This window comes from Ornithodoros turicata, unplaced genomic scaffold (genome assembly GCF_037126465.1).
Source record: "Ornithodoros turicata isolate Travis unplaced genomic scaffold, ASM3712646v1 ctg00000838.1, whole genome shotgun sequence".
Classification (NCBI taxonomy): Eukaryota; Metazoa; Arthropoda; class Arachnida; order Ixodida; family Argasidae; genus Ornithodoros; species Ornithodoros turicata.
The window spans coordinates 144,113-160,521 of record NW_026999403.1 but is presented as its reverse complement, the minus strand read 5'-3'; the positions used below and the strand labels follow the sequence as shown (position 1 = coordinate 160,521).

The 16,409-nt window shown below is 44.6% G+C and overlaps 1 protein-coding gene across 1 annotated transcript; it reads right to left on the bottom strand.

Moving 5' to 3' along the window:
- Window positions 1-1,061: 1,061 nt before the first annotated feature.
- LOC135375174 (zinc finger protein 84-like) lies at window positions 1,062-15,934 on the bottom strand. The gene is made up of 4 exons (XM_064607894.1): window positions 15,511-15,934; window positions 5,011-5,245; window positions 4,865-4,959; window positions 1,062-1,752 (listed from the first exon to the last, which is right to left on the bottom strand). Exons 1-4 carry the CDS (start codon window positions 15,932-15,934, stop codon window positions 1,214-1,216), a joined length of 1,293 nt encoding a protein of 430 aa, XP_064463964.1. The 3' UTR covers window positions 1,062-1,213.
- Between the last annotated feature and the right edge of the window lie 475 nt (window positions 15,935-16,409).

Genomic DNA, 16,409 nt, shown 5'->3' with positions numbered 1-16,409 from the left:
TGGGACGTTCGTGGGATGTAGAAAAAGTGGGACAAACCATAGTCGCCAGGACGTACATGCGACGTCTACGGGCTCTCTGCAATGTTCTATGAGATATCCGAACATCCAGTTTGGGATACCAGATGGACATCCCCTAGACGTCTATGGTTTACTGGGATCCCGAATCCCTGCTGAAGATAAGAGGATTCGATTGGTCGATCCCTAGCTACGATAAAGCTGATGGAAAAAGGTCCGTTTATTTTTGGACTAACTTGTTTTAACAGGGCAGTGACTGACATTGTAGTTTGAGTAAATAAATCGCGCCTGAGGACTGAATGCTCCCAATTTTCGTTGAAAGGCTGTCGGTGCGTGCGTCCCATACAACTAGAGATTTGTAGGCCAAAATTTTAAGATTTTGGGATGCCTGTGAGAAAGAATGACACCTAAATATTTGTGAGCCAACCACCAAAGCAGGACATCCGGGTGTCTCCCGCCACCCCCGACCAATACCCTGGAAATATTCCCCCAGTAAGTCGTAGACAGACCACCATGGAACGTATTTCCTAGAACGGAAGCGACTTTTCATGCCCTTGCCAAGTTGTGTCTGACGTCTGCCAATGCTTATTTTCCCCAATATCTGGCAAACCTTTTGTAGCAGACCTCTGAGGGGGGGTCTAATTTTCACGAAAAGGTACGAAAACTTTTCCAAGTGGCTTAGCAATCCCTGAAGAGTCCCGGTGCATCTGGGATGTAAAAATTCCTTTCTGTCATCTTGCTCAAGTTTTGCTCAGTTCCCGACGAGTTAGGGGTGAGGATGGGATTCTGATAAAAATCCTCTTTTGATGGAACAGAACAAAAGCACTGGAAGCTACAACTGTTACTTCATTTTGTTTCGAATCGAGTCCCTCCCCTTTGTGAACACTTTACTGGACAGCAGATAAGTCAGCGAGGAACATTTTATTTAGATCGTTTTGTATACAGGGCTAAAATACTGATAATAGAATCACTGCACAATTAGGGTAAAACTAAAAAGACACTTTAAAAATGAAGGAGGGCAATACACACGAAGAAAAGCGATCAAACATGAGACGACAGAGAAGTAATTAAGACAGATATAGAGATACTCGATATTTCCAGTCGCTCCGATAGCTGCGGCAAAAAGGCCATGCAGTCATCTCTTCCAAAAAAACCACCGCACGCTCGCGACACAAAAAGCCCGCGCGCCAAACCCAGGTTACTTGGTCGCCGTCACACCGTGGTGGCGCTGCATGTGTTTCGCGAGCCCCGTCCTCTGAATGAACGACATGGAACAGAGCTCGCACACAAAGGACTTCTCGCCCGTGTGCAGACGCGTGTGATCTATCAGGGTACACTTCTGCCTGAAAGTCGCCGGGCAGTATTCGCACGCAAAGGGGCGTTCGCCCGTATGGGTGCGCATGTGGGTACCCAGGTTCCCCTTCTGGTTGAAGCTAGCGTTGCACATGGGGCACGTGTACGGCTTCGCACCCGTGTGCGTGTCGAGGTGAGCCTTCAGGTTGCTGCTGTATCTGAAGGCCCTGTTGCAGATGGGGCAGGCGTACGGAGTCTCGCCCGTGTGCTGGCGACGGTGGGCGAAGAGGTGCATCTTTCGCGCGAATGCCAACGGGCACATGTCGCACGCGTAAGGCTTTTCCGACACGTGACAGATTTGATGTTGGCGAAGGCTCTTTCGATTGGTGAATGCCGCTGGGCAGAGGGTGCACCTGAAGGCCTGTTGATCACCGATTTGCAAGACTGCAAGGAAATAAGTCGGGTTAAATTCTTGCAAGAAGCAACCTGGATTAGCGTAGCGAGCATTACACGTTTCAACTGTATCGTAAAATACGAGATGTTGCCCCAGACTTTGCAGATGCACAGCAATTTGGCTCAAGTTTTATTGGATTTTTTTTGCAAGCGTTACGGTCCTGTAGAAAACAAATTGAAAATCAAGCAAAATCTTACCCCACGCATTTTCAGTGGCCTATGTCAAACACTGCCATTTTTTCTTGTGTCTACTTCACCCTCATATCACCACATACTGGTGGCAGTGAATGGGACATGCTGATGCACACTAAACCCCTCCTTCTGTATGTCGGTGCCACACATAAGCGGCACCACCTAATGTGGTGATACGAAAATGAGGCGCACACAGGGAAAAATGGTGGATTCTGAGATGCAGATGCACAGCCATTTGGCTCAAGTTTTATTGGAATTTTTTGCAAGCGTTATGGTCCTGCAGAAAACAAATTGAAAATCAAGCGAAATCTTACTCCATGCATTTTCAGTGGCCTATGTCAAACACTGCCATTTTTTCTTGTGTCTACTTCACCTTCACATCACCACATACTGATGGCACTGCTACAATGCGACATGCTGATGCACTAAACCTCTCCTTCTGTGTGTCGGTGCCACACATAAGCGGCACCACCTAATGTGGTGATACGAAAATGAGGCGCACACAGGGAAAAATGGTGGGTTTTGAGTGAGATATGCCATAAGAAATGTATGTGGGTGAACTGTTGCATGATTTTTAATTTGTTTTCTACGCGACTATAATGCCTACAAAAAAATTCTGGAGTGATATGAACCCAGTCTTCCATTTTTACGATGCAATCAAAATGTGTAATGTTTGCTAGGCTAACCCTGTATATTTGTGTAGCATGCTCTGAACAAATCACTACCACCGTACAATGCTACTGCCGTATAATATTGACCGCAACTTTGACAGGTACGCGGAACAGCAACGACCGCCATTTTGTTTCAGCATCAACTGCCTCACCCACGGTGACACCTTTACGGCAATGGTGAGGTGAGTGGAGACCGTGCGCAGCTGAAAGAGCTTCGAGGTGAAAGATGGCTCCGTTAGCCCATGCATGTGCAAACAAAACGGTGCCAGGTTTACTGCAGTGCGTCCTGGTGGCGTTACTGTGAAGTGAAGGCTATGTTGCTATTTTGGTCTTGTTTGTGTCTATAGTTTTCATTTTTTGTGAAGCGATGGTTTATGAAGAGGGGCACTGTGACATTTATGCGAGCGACTAAATTAAAGAAAACATAAAGGTAGGTATTCTAGAGAATTTAGCTTCGTTAGACATCCATATTCCAGGACCTCTTTGTTCCTCTTACATAACAGGGTAATTTTGTACAATTCTCCATCTTTGTGAACTTTACGAATGAAAATTCCAGTTCAAGAGTCACCGTGTGAAACTAGAGTTACTTTATCTGCGTCGCAAAAAGAATAATCCACAAAATAACACGTGTACCATAGAGAATAATAATCCACAACATGTGTGCTATTCTTGTCATCACATGAGTGAAGAGCTGCATGGTTTTGATTCATCACGGGAGAGCAGACGGTACCATGCTAAAAGCATTTCGTAAAATGTACCTCCACTTCTGTGTCTCTTACTTTTGGAAATGTGACAAGAAGCATGCACTTTGAACGAATTCTAAGCTTGGTTCGAACGGCAAGGCGTGCTCCTTATTTCGAGCTGCTCAAACGACATTTTATATAAACACAACAAACACATTTTACATGAGTTAAGACAACAAGTATAGGATACCAGATTGCATTACATGTCATACAGCTGACAGGAGCAAAGCAATACACAAGTAAAGAGCGGGACTGAATTAACCACACTTGGGCATATCAAAAAGAAAAAAAAGAAAAAGAAAAAAAAGGAAGTCCACAACCATCAGACAAATGTGCCAAATAATTATGCAAACTGAAATTGAAAGGTTAGTGGCACCGCAGTGAACTATAAACCCTGCAATGGCCAAATTCTTCAGTATGCACAACTATTTTCTTCCCCCCCCCCCACAAAAAACAAAACAAAAAAAAACACATCAGCTGACAGCCTGCCTCATGAATTCAAGATAGCTGCATAGCACCTAGCGAAATTCTGGAAGCAACTATTGTACATAGTCAACCAGGCAAGAAGCCTAGAATGCTGAACAAATTGCAACTTGACAGAAGACAGCTTTTTGTTCCTTCTTTGATCAAACTTTGTTCATCATTTTCTATCTGCAGTACAATGGCCAGTATAAAGGCAGAATCACTTTACATAATGGAGAAATGGACATTTCTATGTCTTTGTATGTACTCAATATCCCACCTGTACATAATATTCTCCACTTATGTGTGATTTATGTTAAGCCGCCAATCAGTAGCTGACTGCTGAAGAGACAAGAGTTGTATTGCAAGAAGAACCCTTACTAGGGCCCCACCAACCGTGCCACACTGTAAGATTATGCTCTCCTGGGAGAAAGTTTGAAAAACCTAGCAAAACACATTACTACGCGAGAGATAATACTTGAGATTGATCCTGCATTTTGCATTCAAACAACAGTACCACAATAAAAGCACAATGCAGACTTTGGTGAAACACAAAAACAGTCCGTTCTTAATGATCGGCATAGACAGATGGGCAAGAAAGTCTAAAACAGCCACAAACTCAAACCAAGGGTACGATGATAGACTGCAGATAATTCCATGTGTCATTTCGAATGAGCTGCCTATTTTTCGAGAGGCATTCTCTGGAAGGGTAGATCAACACAACAACAGAGATGCAATGTAACACGGCACACTGTAAAGAAACATCAGAAACAGCAGAGAGAACACTGGGACAAACTCTCGCAATACTTTACAAACTTTACAAACTCTCGCAATATTTCGGAAACAAACAACCTGTCTCAAACTACCCCTCACCACATTCGTAATATTCTTCTGCACAAGCTCCTCCCTGCAGCAACAAATGCGCCGTAGAAGACTCACCAGCGACCACAGTTTTTTTTCCCCCGTGAGAAAATTATAACACGCTGTTTCTAGGGAACATTAAGCTCTTATGCATGCGGGCGTGTCGAGACAGACTCTTGTTCTGGCTGAACGTGGCCGGACACAGCTGGCACTCGTACGGCTGCTCGCCAGTGTGCAGACGCACGTGCGACTTGAGCGCGCTCTTGTGGCTAAAAGAAAAACAACAGACGCTACACATGAAGGGCCTCTCGCCCGTATGCCTGCGCATGTGGGTCAACAGGTTGCCCTTCTGGCTAAAGGTGGACGAGCAGACGTTACAAGCAAACGGCTTTTCCCCAGTGTGGATCCGCATGTGCCTCTTGAGGAGAAAAGTCCGGCTGAAGGCGGAGGAACAAACGGTGCATTTGAAGCGCCTCTCTTGCTGGTGGGGTGCGGGACGTCGTGGAAGGTTGACCATGTGGTGCGGATGCACTGAAGTCATGTGACCTTTCATATCTGCAGAGCAAAGATGATGCGTATAAGGGCAGCGAATGGTCACCTTAGTTATGTTGCGTATAAGCAATGCAATTTACACCTAATAGAAACTGTTTGATCCTTCTGTTTGATCGATTCCATGGAAGCACGGTGTAGCAACTGTTGCTATGAGAGGTGTCTACAGATGTGGAATGATGTAGAAGACAATGACAACACCTTTAATACCCCTAACACATGGGTAGCCTAAAGACCTCTACAGAGAAGAACTCCCTTCCGAACGGTGTTTGTTTCCAAAGATACACGACAAAAGAGGTAGCCCCTTTCGCAAGCAGGTCTTTGCGGAAGAGGAGATTTGCTTATCTCTTTGATGAGCGAAACACAACACCAGCCGAAGACTATTTGATCACGGCAATTTACCATAAAGTGTGGCTTGCAGATATTATTTAACAGATAAAGGTAGAAATCCATCTTGCAGCTAGTTTAATAACTGCAGTTTATAAAGACCTCACGGAGGTTCGCCAGTACAGTGCTCTCGAGCCACATTTCAGGTGGCGCTACTGAGCGAAAGGGAGATCGACGCTGTCGTGTGTCCTCCTGGCAGGAACTCCTTTCACCAAGGTGTCTTTCAAAGCAATAATAGGGCTGCCACTGTAAAGGAGTTGTAGCTAGCCCCTGTGTGTCAGGGGTGTCAGATTCAAGGAGGCCTGTTCAGTACTTGCTTTCCCCCTATTCTATGGGGACATGTGGAGTCGAGATGTGGCCCACTTCAGTCAAACGCTGCAGACTATTCTGAACACAGAAAACGTGCCACTATCAGTAGCTGCTCATGTGGCTGGCGGCTACGTCTACTGAAAGCAGTGCTGTGATTGGCAGATTTGAGCCATGGCAACTATCTTAGGTCAATTGGCGATCAGACAGTTTTTTGTTTCACTCCAGATGGCATTGGTTCTGATAGTCTCTTGAACGAATCGTAATGGTTCACACTTCCTTAATGCACTTAAGAAAATGCAACAAATGCTAGCACACCAGAGAGAGAAACTCTCATAATTATGTGGTTGCTTGGCTGTCCTCCGATTGATTTGATTTGATTTGACTTTACTGGCGCAAGGATATCAAAGCTGTCCTCTGATTGAGAAGACCTGCATGTCACTTCCAGCAATGGCATGATGCCAAGTGCCTTTCTTGCTAGCCTTGATTTGGCAGATGAGTGAGTGTTCCCATTTTGTGGTGCCAATAGGTGTGTTAAGTGGGCACCCCTCTTTTTGCGCACTCAAATCAGGAGTATGAGACACCTGGAGCGTCCACTAAACAGTGAAAAGAAAAACTTTCGAGCGCTACACTGCTCGCCCTCTATTGTGTGCTCATGCAGTGCACAGACGCGAGACACGTTGGCTTAGTTTGAACCTATAGCAGTGTTGGAAGAGACCACAACGGTTGTGGAGACTTTTCTTTGTAGCAACAAATAAAATGGGAATGCTGGGAATTTGAAATAGATACCGTAGGAGCTATTTACTGCGAAGATGACTGCATGGCGCGAAGGTGTCTGGATTAAAGCACTGCATTTCCGCGAATGACCACCAATATGTCCTCTAATAAAAAAGCATACTAACAGTTATAAAAATATTACAGTTTACTGAAATCAGAACATTGGTAACATAGAAAAGCCCGTATTTTACTCCCCCACTTCGAAGGTCCCGTCCTGTTGCTGCTTAACTGGAAGTACGTCACGGAAAATCCCAAGCACCTGGGTGCTTGTCGTCTGTTTTCATGCGACCAAATGAAACGGGGACGCCAAAAGCGGCTCGGACTTTCACATTCCCAGGTGCGTGAGTGGTGCTTATGTCACGTTAAGTGAGTGGAGTCTGAAACACTCGAGCCCCGGGGTGCCTACTTAACGCACCCAATGTCAGCAAATTGCGAACACAAATGCTCAGCGGCGGTCGGGCCTTAGGAGTCACTCCAAACATAACTATGCTTTCAGCAGCTGTTGTCACGGATACAAGCCACCTTCCTAACCAGCCACAAACTTTATATGCTTCAGTTGGCTCCGGCTGAAATAGACAGCACCATGACTCTGCATGTCCACGTGGAAAGGGAGAGGAGGAAAGAACCAAAGCAGGCCACCTTTTCACAGATTTGGCAATGAACTAGATGGTAACCCGCCAACAGCTATGTTTTTGGAAACCGTAGCAATCCCACAGCAAAATGATGAGACTACATTGCATGATACAGATAAAGCACTTGCCCAACGCACTTTCAAATGTTCTGTTCTTGCACAGCAGGTTCGTTCTGCATTATTCGTTTTAGATTTCAACATTCATTAGCATACACAGTGAAAGCTCTTCTGCTTTGAGTAAGGTAATGAAGCGGGCAAGAGATGTGCTGACACCACAGCAATGCCTGTATTGTTTGTCACACTTGTTAATATTCTTCACATGTCATGATGCATTTCTTTATACTGCTCTGCTAGACACACAGTAACTTTTTGGGATCACAAAAGTACAATACAACGGCAGCTTGCCTCGTGTTATCGGAACTGTGGAGTTTACTTTCTCTCTATTTTATTGCTAGCTGTACGGGCCCGAAGCCCCCATCGCACAGCGGCAGTGCTTCCTTATCCACTCTGCCCTATGGCTGGCATTACCCTTGTGACCACCACTGACTTCTATAGCATGTGGACTGCGCATAAACCGCCCTCCTCAGAGGAGTGGAGCGGAGTCACTTTGTACTTATGGAAGTTTCATCTCATTGGTCGACAACTGAGCGACGTCACTTCCTGGCATGAGTGTCGTCTGCTCTGCTTTTGCGGAGGATGGGCCTGACTAGGATGGGACCTTGTGTTTGTAATTTTCGAGAACGACACTTTCAATGATGAATGGGGGTTGCATTTCGCAATTTGGCATTCCATACTTGTCATCTGCCCTAACAGGTGTCCGTCTGCTTCTGCGCTTTCAAAATTGAAATTTCCATTGTCCAATCATGACGTAGATCTCGCGGGCCAATGAGTATAATGCAGTAGGTCATGGTCTCTGCATGTATGCGTTGTACCAAGGTAGCAGACGATAACTACTCCACTGGAAGCCTACACAACTCATTCTTCCACCAGAGGGCGTCGGCACTGCACAAACTGAGCAATGCGCATTCCTTACAGTACGGAAGTCAGTGTTGACCACCACCACCTCCCGTTAACGTCATAACATGCGACAGTCCAGTAATGCCAATCAGAACCAGGATTACACTGCTCTTGTGTGAAGCGAGATGACACAATATGATGTAGGTAACATGATAGCAGTGTTCTGTCCTGGCACATGAAGTAACTTTACAGAGCTCTTGAAGTAACACAGGTGCAAGAAATGGATATACGCAGCACAAGTTCTTGAACCTTTCATTCACCGTTCACTCACACAGCATATTTTCTGCATTCACACACTATGTGGTATTGTCCTTCCTACACGCTATGCCTGAGCCCTAAGTTTTTTTGGCTTTGGCCTTTTTGACCACGACACAACATTTGACCACGACGGGCACCACCATAGTCATCCCTCCATCCATGACGCATGCAAACTGATAACTCTCGTAACTTCAGAGGCAATGAAACACACAAACACTGGAAACAAAGCACACAACCAACCAACCACCAACCCCTCCAACCACAAAGCACACAATAGTCCGATGAGATTCCTTTACACTGCTTGAGTCACTCAAAGAACACAGATTACCGTATTTTCCGGTGTATAACGCGCACCCCCAAAAACGGGCCGAATTTGAAAAATGTTCCATGTATAACGCGCACCGGTGCATAACGCACACCGCAATGGTGCTACAAGCTTCTGTACTGCCACCAGTATACACAATAAACCAAAGCGGTATATCATATATGCATATTCTATATATTTGAAACACATTTAGTCAAATCCGTTGCTGTCATAGTATACTTGAGTCTCCTCTCTGCTTTCTGTTTCACGTCCCTTCTCAATCACGCCGTTCTTCTGAAATGAGTTCAAGATTATTGACTGCTGAATAGCATCCTTATGCAGCATCATTAACATTTTATGAACTCCAGTGCCCTTTCGCCCGTTTTGTCAACTGACCCTAAGAGATATGGGTGAAAGCCACAACACTCTGGAAGAGGATGGAATTTGTACGTCACCAACCTGAGAAGGAACTCTGCAGGAAAATATTTCCTCTCATCCAGTTTGGCACTGATGATGTCCGTCGCATGACGGACGAAATGTCTGAGTAAAACTTGTTATTTTGTTATGTTAAGTCGGAGTTCTCTACTTTTTTGTCCAAATATTTCCGTGTACAACGCGCACCGTTAGATAACGTGCAGGACCTCTTCAGAACACTTTTTTACTGCATAATGCGCGCGTTATACACCGGAAAATACGGTATTAAACGTCACACCACATCACGTATATTCATCTCGTATAGAATGTCATTTTTGCTCCACAACAATCACTGCTCATATATGGATGCCTGTTTGCTTGAGCGTGATACATAGAAAGCGTGTGCCATTATTCCGCGCATCAGTTGCATAGTCTTCAGCAAGTCCTGGGGGTGCTGCTGGAAAATGACTTTCGCAGTCTGTGCATAAATAGCTGCAAAAGCAAAATGGCATGTCATTACTTACTGAATACTGGGACACGAAGACATCTGAGCAAGACCATTCCTAGCTCTACCTTGATGGACGCTCTAGACACAACCCAACAGGTTTCCGCCTCTACTGATCTCCTACTGACTTTCTATCAGAGCACATCGAGTATGTCAGAATCGTCATACCTGGCTGGAGGTGTGGGGAGGATGCAGAATTAGGGTTGCCACCTGTTCCGATTTCCCCCAGACAGTTTGGAAGTTCTGGCTTTGTGTCCGTTGTCTGGGTGAGTGCGTGATCCAGACACAAAATATTATAGGGAAAGGATATAGGGAAGGCAAAAGCGGATGTGGTAATATTGATGCAGAGACATTGTTGTCAAGCTTAGAGAATTACAAATCACAAAAAAAAAAAACATGAAAATGTAAATTTAATTTCACTATGACCTGCCAAGCGTTTTATGACTTCGCAAAAATCAAACAGTCGCTTATAAGCCCCAGAGTAAAAAAACAAAAACAAAAAACAAGGACTGAAGTTATGTTTAGACATGTGCAAATAATTATTTTGAAACTGAAGTGAATAGATACATAGCCAAAGCAAATACGAAGCAAACAGTTCTGTATCCCATCCGGATACACAAAACAGCACATGTGCGGATATAAACGTGTGTACAGCACGTACACGTGATATATTCATACAGATCAGATTATGAACGAAGGAGGATTGAGGCAACCTAGCTGGTGTATATGTGAAAAAGGTATTTTCTTGAGTTTGAGGCAACACAAGAAGATGGACAGACGCTACAAAGTAGACAGTCTCATCTACTTCGTAGTGTTTGCAATGGGAGCAGGTGCCTCCCTGATCTTAGGCCATGGGGAGCCAAACCTCCAATTTCATGCACTCATGCAGGGTGTCTGATATTTTCACAGGCAGAATATTACGAGATTGGAATGTTTACTTTATGAATTTGCCTACTATAGGTAAATTAGTATGCACAATCTGGTACAGTCAACTTTCAATTGATGAACAGTTGACGTTCCTGTCAAAATCATTCGTAAATCAAGGGATTCATAAATGGAGGTTTGGAATGAGGAAGGGGAAGTGTCTTGTCCCAAAGGGCAGTGTTTTAAGGGATGGAATCCATAAGTCCAAGTTTGACTGTACTTCACATAAACACCATCATTATCATCATAACCATCTGACGCAAAGCGCATGTCCGTATCTGTTATCAACATGGAGGGCGACCGGCCATTTCCTAATTAACTGAATGCTGTAAGTAGAAGCTACTTAATGTGTTGGGAGTCATTTTGCACTGCATGTATCGTTCCATATACTATGCAAGTAGCTCAGCTGTACGTGCACCTCCCAAGTGTCCCTCTTTCCCCTATTGCCCACGAAGCGACCTCATTGGTCGCCCCCCTCTCTCTCTCTCTCAAAAAAAAAATGGGGGGGGGGGGGCTGGGTTAGTAGCTCAACATGAGTCATACATGGTTTCCTGTATACGAATACCGAATGCCCTGTTACTGCTGCAAATTGAATCCATTCAATCCAAGTAATTCGAGGCAATTCCTACAGCATCCCAACCTCGAGAAATTCCATTTTCTTTTATCCTACAATTTTATTAACTTCCACGTTTTTGCTGTGCTGTACCACTAGTAAATGTCAGTACACATGTATATTTTTTATTAATGTGGTGTGGTGCACCATATTACTCAGATCATCCTGGTTGTTTGTGGGCAATGTAAAAATAACAATCGATTGAACAACTAGTCTTACACCTGTCTAATATTCACTTGTGCTCCTAACTATGAGTCCAACACACTTCATTTTTCAATTTCAGTGAGCTTGTAGTAACCAGCAAATCATACAGGTGCATGCATGTTGAAACCATTTAAATCCGATAACAATTCGATGCAGTGAAATTCAGCGAAATGCACCAAAATATCTTCATTCGCTACATGACCCAAGTGGCCATTAAATATCGACTTCTAAAGAATTGAACTGTTAAAACTAAAAAAAAAAAAACTTCAGTATTCATGTCCTATGTATACATAGAGGATCTGTCTCATTATCCGTTCTACAGTGACTACTGTCAGTATTTTCTTGTTACCGGACTAATAATCGGTGTTATTCCTATTTCACTTTGACATATTCGCGCAAATTATCGACATTCCCGTGTGATTTTCACAGTTTTTGCACGTCTATTAAGCGGTGCAATAACACGATAAACACACACAAAAAAGACGAAGAGCAAACAATGAAAAATGCCAGTCACAGGAGAGAAGACTGACTGAAAACAGTACGAGCCAACAATACCACAGCTGAATAAAGTATACCCAGGTTCAAGTGCGCAAAGGTGTTCTTTTTCCGCGCGATTGACCAAATTTGATGCCTGCCATACGCGGTTGCACTTATTACCCATTGTGTAGCTAGGACTGCAACGTTACGAATGGATGAAGAGAAAACTCCGAGAACTGTGACCAATACCCCTTATGTGCAAAAACGACAGAGAGTTCTTTCCGCAGAACAAAATGAGTGCAGAATAGTGCGTGTCTCCCACAGGCGAAATCTGTGCCACTTATCTTGCCGGTCAATCTGTTGGCTTTGTCGTGGAGCACATCGCTGACTGAGTAGATGGCTGTGACTGTGTCACAAATTCGGGTAATACACACGCCGCAGCAGCAACAGATGAGGAGGAACGACACTGATACATAACATACACATGCGTAACCAATACATAAACAAAGGTAAATGAAAATTCTGTTGGAAACACACACGACGAAATCGCAACGGCAAACGCGTTGAGAGGCTGAAAGCCTTTTCTTTTTAAAGGAACCGGAAATTGTGGCTGTGGCATCTGAACAGGAGCGACACATAGAGAGGGTGTGGACAACGCACTTTGACGTTCACGTTTTTCCCCTCCCAAATATCTCCTTTCTTTCCTGTGCATCGATACGGTCGATACGCACTGCCTTTGAAACTCTATTTTGAAATTATTTTACCAATTTATCCTTCCAATGATACGTAAAAGGCTCTCCAGACCTAACCTTGGTCAGTCACCCCAACGTGTAAAATTAGTTAGAAACGGAGTTCAATGAAATGGCATTCGATAAAACGGCGTTCGATGAAATGGGCGGACACTTGAGTCTTGTCTTCTTCGTATTGTGTTCTTCAAACTGGAAATGTGGTGTCTGCCCATTTCATCGGACGCCGCTTCATCGACGCCTGACTGCAATCCCCAATGGACTATGAAAGAATTTCCACTTTAAACCACTTACGCACGAAGTGGTTTCAAGCGGAAATTGTTTCATAAACCACTTGTAACTGCAAAAATTTTTCACCTGGGAGTGCACACAGAAAACACTTGTCCTGTCTTTGTTCGTGTTTTCTGTGCGCATTAGATGTCGTATAATTGTTCCTTTTTGTGCTTGCTGTCATAGGTTTTTGAGCACAGAACACACAGAAAGTAAACATATACAAAAAAAACAAAAAAACTTCATATGGCCTACATGAAACAAGGGTTGGGTTGTTCAGCTGTAATAAGGAACCAGTGTGATGGAGCGGCTGAGTACCCAAGCAGCAATCTTCTTTGACGATAGTACCTAAAAGCTTGTGCAAAGTGTGCGGTGACTGTGTAGAAAAGTAGCAGCTGTGCATATGTTATATTATTATTTTTTATAACAATTTCTTTACTCGGTTCACCAGAGTAGAAAAAAAAAAAAAAAAAAGACAGAGGAAAGCAGTTCTCGCATCAAATTTTTTTGGAAAGACTAGGAATCCTTAAATCTACAAAGAATTGTTTTCAAAATTACAAAAAAAAAATTATTTTCATCGCAAGAATTTTGAAACAGATGCACCTCCCCGTAAGCTTCCAGGTACTTCAGAATATCATATGCCATGCCTGTAGGTGGACTATCTCTTGCCTCCGCATCTTAAGAAGAGTTGCTGCTGCATTAGGAAAAACGTCAAATAAAGCCTCAACACAACAAGTGGCTGACAAAGTGATGTCACGCTTCTGCGGAGTTTGTCTGGTGATCTGACGATCATTTATATACGGCACTTTGAGGGTGAGCACTTGGGCAAACAGTGTAACTGACCGTTCTTGAGCCCTGTGCACACTGCACTTAGCAGTGCTGGTTAATAGACTGGGATACAACACAGATATCACCATACATACAGCATCACACTGTCATATTTAATGGAACCTTACGAAAGACAGCACAAGAGTATGTTTCGTAGATAATGTAATATTTTTATTTCATGCATAGTTTGCAGATGTCTGTCACGTGAAATGTTTTAAACACTGCATAAAACCCCACTTCCAGTTTTTCTATAAGAGTCTACGTTCGGTATGCATCTAAATACCTGACACCAGCCCGATACCAGCCATACTAGTTAGTATGTGGCACAGAGTTTTAGGAATCTTTCCCAGTGAAGCGCCATGACAGAGCTGTGCATTAACCTGTGCATTACGGATGGTAAGGCTACTATAATCAACTGTTTTTAGAGTAACTGAAGTAACCTTTCGCGCAACTTCAGGGTCACATAGCCATAACTGTTATGTCTGTTGAGTAGCGGCTCGCACGGCTCCGAGACATGACCGGACGTCTCCTCACAAATCTTTAGTCGGCACACATGGCTCATCCCTCCCGGAACATGGTCAGTTATTTGTTGCTTGTGCAGCTGCTGTTTGAACGGCAATGCCAGCAGCATTTTACCGGTGTTTTACCACAGAAGGAATTTCGTGGAGAAGTTTCCGTAAACTCCTTGAGCAGCACAAATTAATTTGAACAGTTCAAACAGTATCGTGAAGAGCGATATAGGCCCAGTGCAACCTGCACTGGGGCTTCTATTGCTTTTTATTTTTAAACAATTGGTTACCATCCAGGTTAGATCTTAACCCTTTCTGACAAAAAGAGTAAGTTTTTGTGCCAGGTAAAACAGCGTACTATATACGCCGGCAGCCTGGTGCACAAGGTCCGTGACGACGAAGCCCGAGCCTGGGCACGACGACAACAAGGACATAATGTAACAACAAAACACAAGCTCAAATTGAGCTTATGTTCTGTTCTTACATTATATGTGCTTTTCTTCGTCATGAATGTTTTCGTATACACACTGTTGAATGAGCGCTTTCACTCCCATATGTAGAGCCTGAAGTTTTCAGAAAATATTTTTTTCTAAATTTGGGGGATAAAAATCGAGTAAATAAAGATATGCACTAAATTCGTGCAAATTTGGGTGAAAAAAAAATTAAATTCGGGGAGAAATCGGGGCTCAGTTCCTCAAACTAACGGCAGTCGTCTGGTACAAATGTGTGATGTAACTGTATTTGCTGCAGACGACAGGAAAGACGCTGACGCTGTCGTCTGCTAAGCCGCACCGTGCGAACTGCACAACATAAGGCAAGGCGGAACTTAGTCTTTGTGAGCAGTGTTTTCGCTCTTTCTTCCACTAGGAAAATTCCGCGAAGATGTCGCTAGTGTGTATACTCAGTAAGACTCTAAAACCGCACGCTCTGTCTATATGCTTCTCTCGTACCTTCTCCTAATCTCTACTTCCCACACCAAATTATATGCTGCTTTTGGCCTCGCACGTTTAACCCGTATCTTTTACGGGAAAAGGTGGCAACCGTACTGGTTTGTACGGGATGTCGTAATTAACTCTCACACCGTATCAGTGTGCACCCTACGATGACGTGCACGCTGCGACTGTGTCCTGTAGCTCTTGTCGCAAAACTCGCACTTGAATGGCTTCTCCCCCGTGTGGGAGCGCCAGTGCGTGACCAGCGTCGTCCTCTGGGAAAACGCGGCGGAGCACAGGTCGCACTTGTACGGCCTTTCCCCGGTGTGAGTGTGCATGTGGGAGTCAAGCACGCTCTTCTGCCGGAACGCAGCCGGACACAGGTTGCACGTGAACGGCTTCTCGCCCGTGTGGATCTGCACGTGCGACCTGAGGTGCGATTTCTTCATGAAGGCCGCCGAGCACACCTTGCACTTGAAGGGGCGCTTCTCGAAGTGGTGCGAGGTGACGTGCTGCTTCACTTCCAGGCGATCGAAGGAGGTGAATTCGCACAGGTCGCAGTGGTGCAGCGTGGGAATGCCCGCCGGGTTCATTTCTCTGGGAAGCATCAGCAACGTGTCTGGATAAAAAGGAAAATACGGTGTGTGTAACTGTAACGATACGGCAGGTGCGTTCCTTTAAGCAGTAAAAAAAGTTCGGCACTCTGTCTGCACACCTTGTGCAGAAGTGCACGCGAGGTGTAGATGCTGTTCAGGGCCCGCTTGCACGAAACTCCCTGAATGCAACACTGAACAAGCGTTTCACTCAAGCCTGTTGCTGCTGCACTCTAAGAGTTTCGTGCAAGCGATCCCTGAACAGCATCTACATCTCGCGTGCACTTCTCTTCAGCTCTACTACTTCAGCTACACTTACACCATCTAAAAAGACTGAGAAAATGCGAAGCACTGTTGCCGACACTTCTCTGTTACGTGACCGAGATACATGGTGCAAAGAAATGGGGGAACTTGTGCGGGCAGAGGTCAGTGCTCCTCGAAAAAGAACGAGGACGTGCGGGTTCACTACTGCACT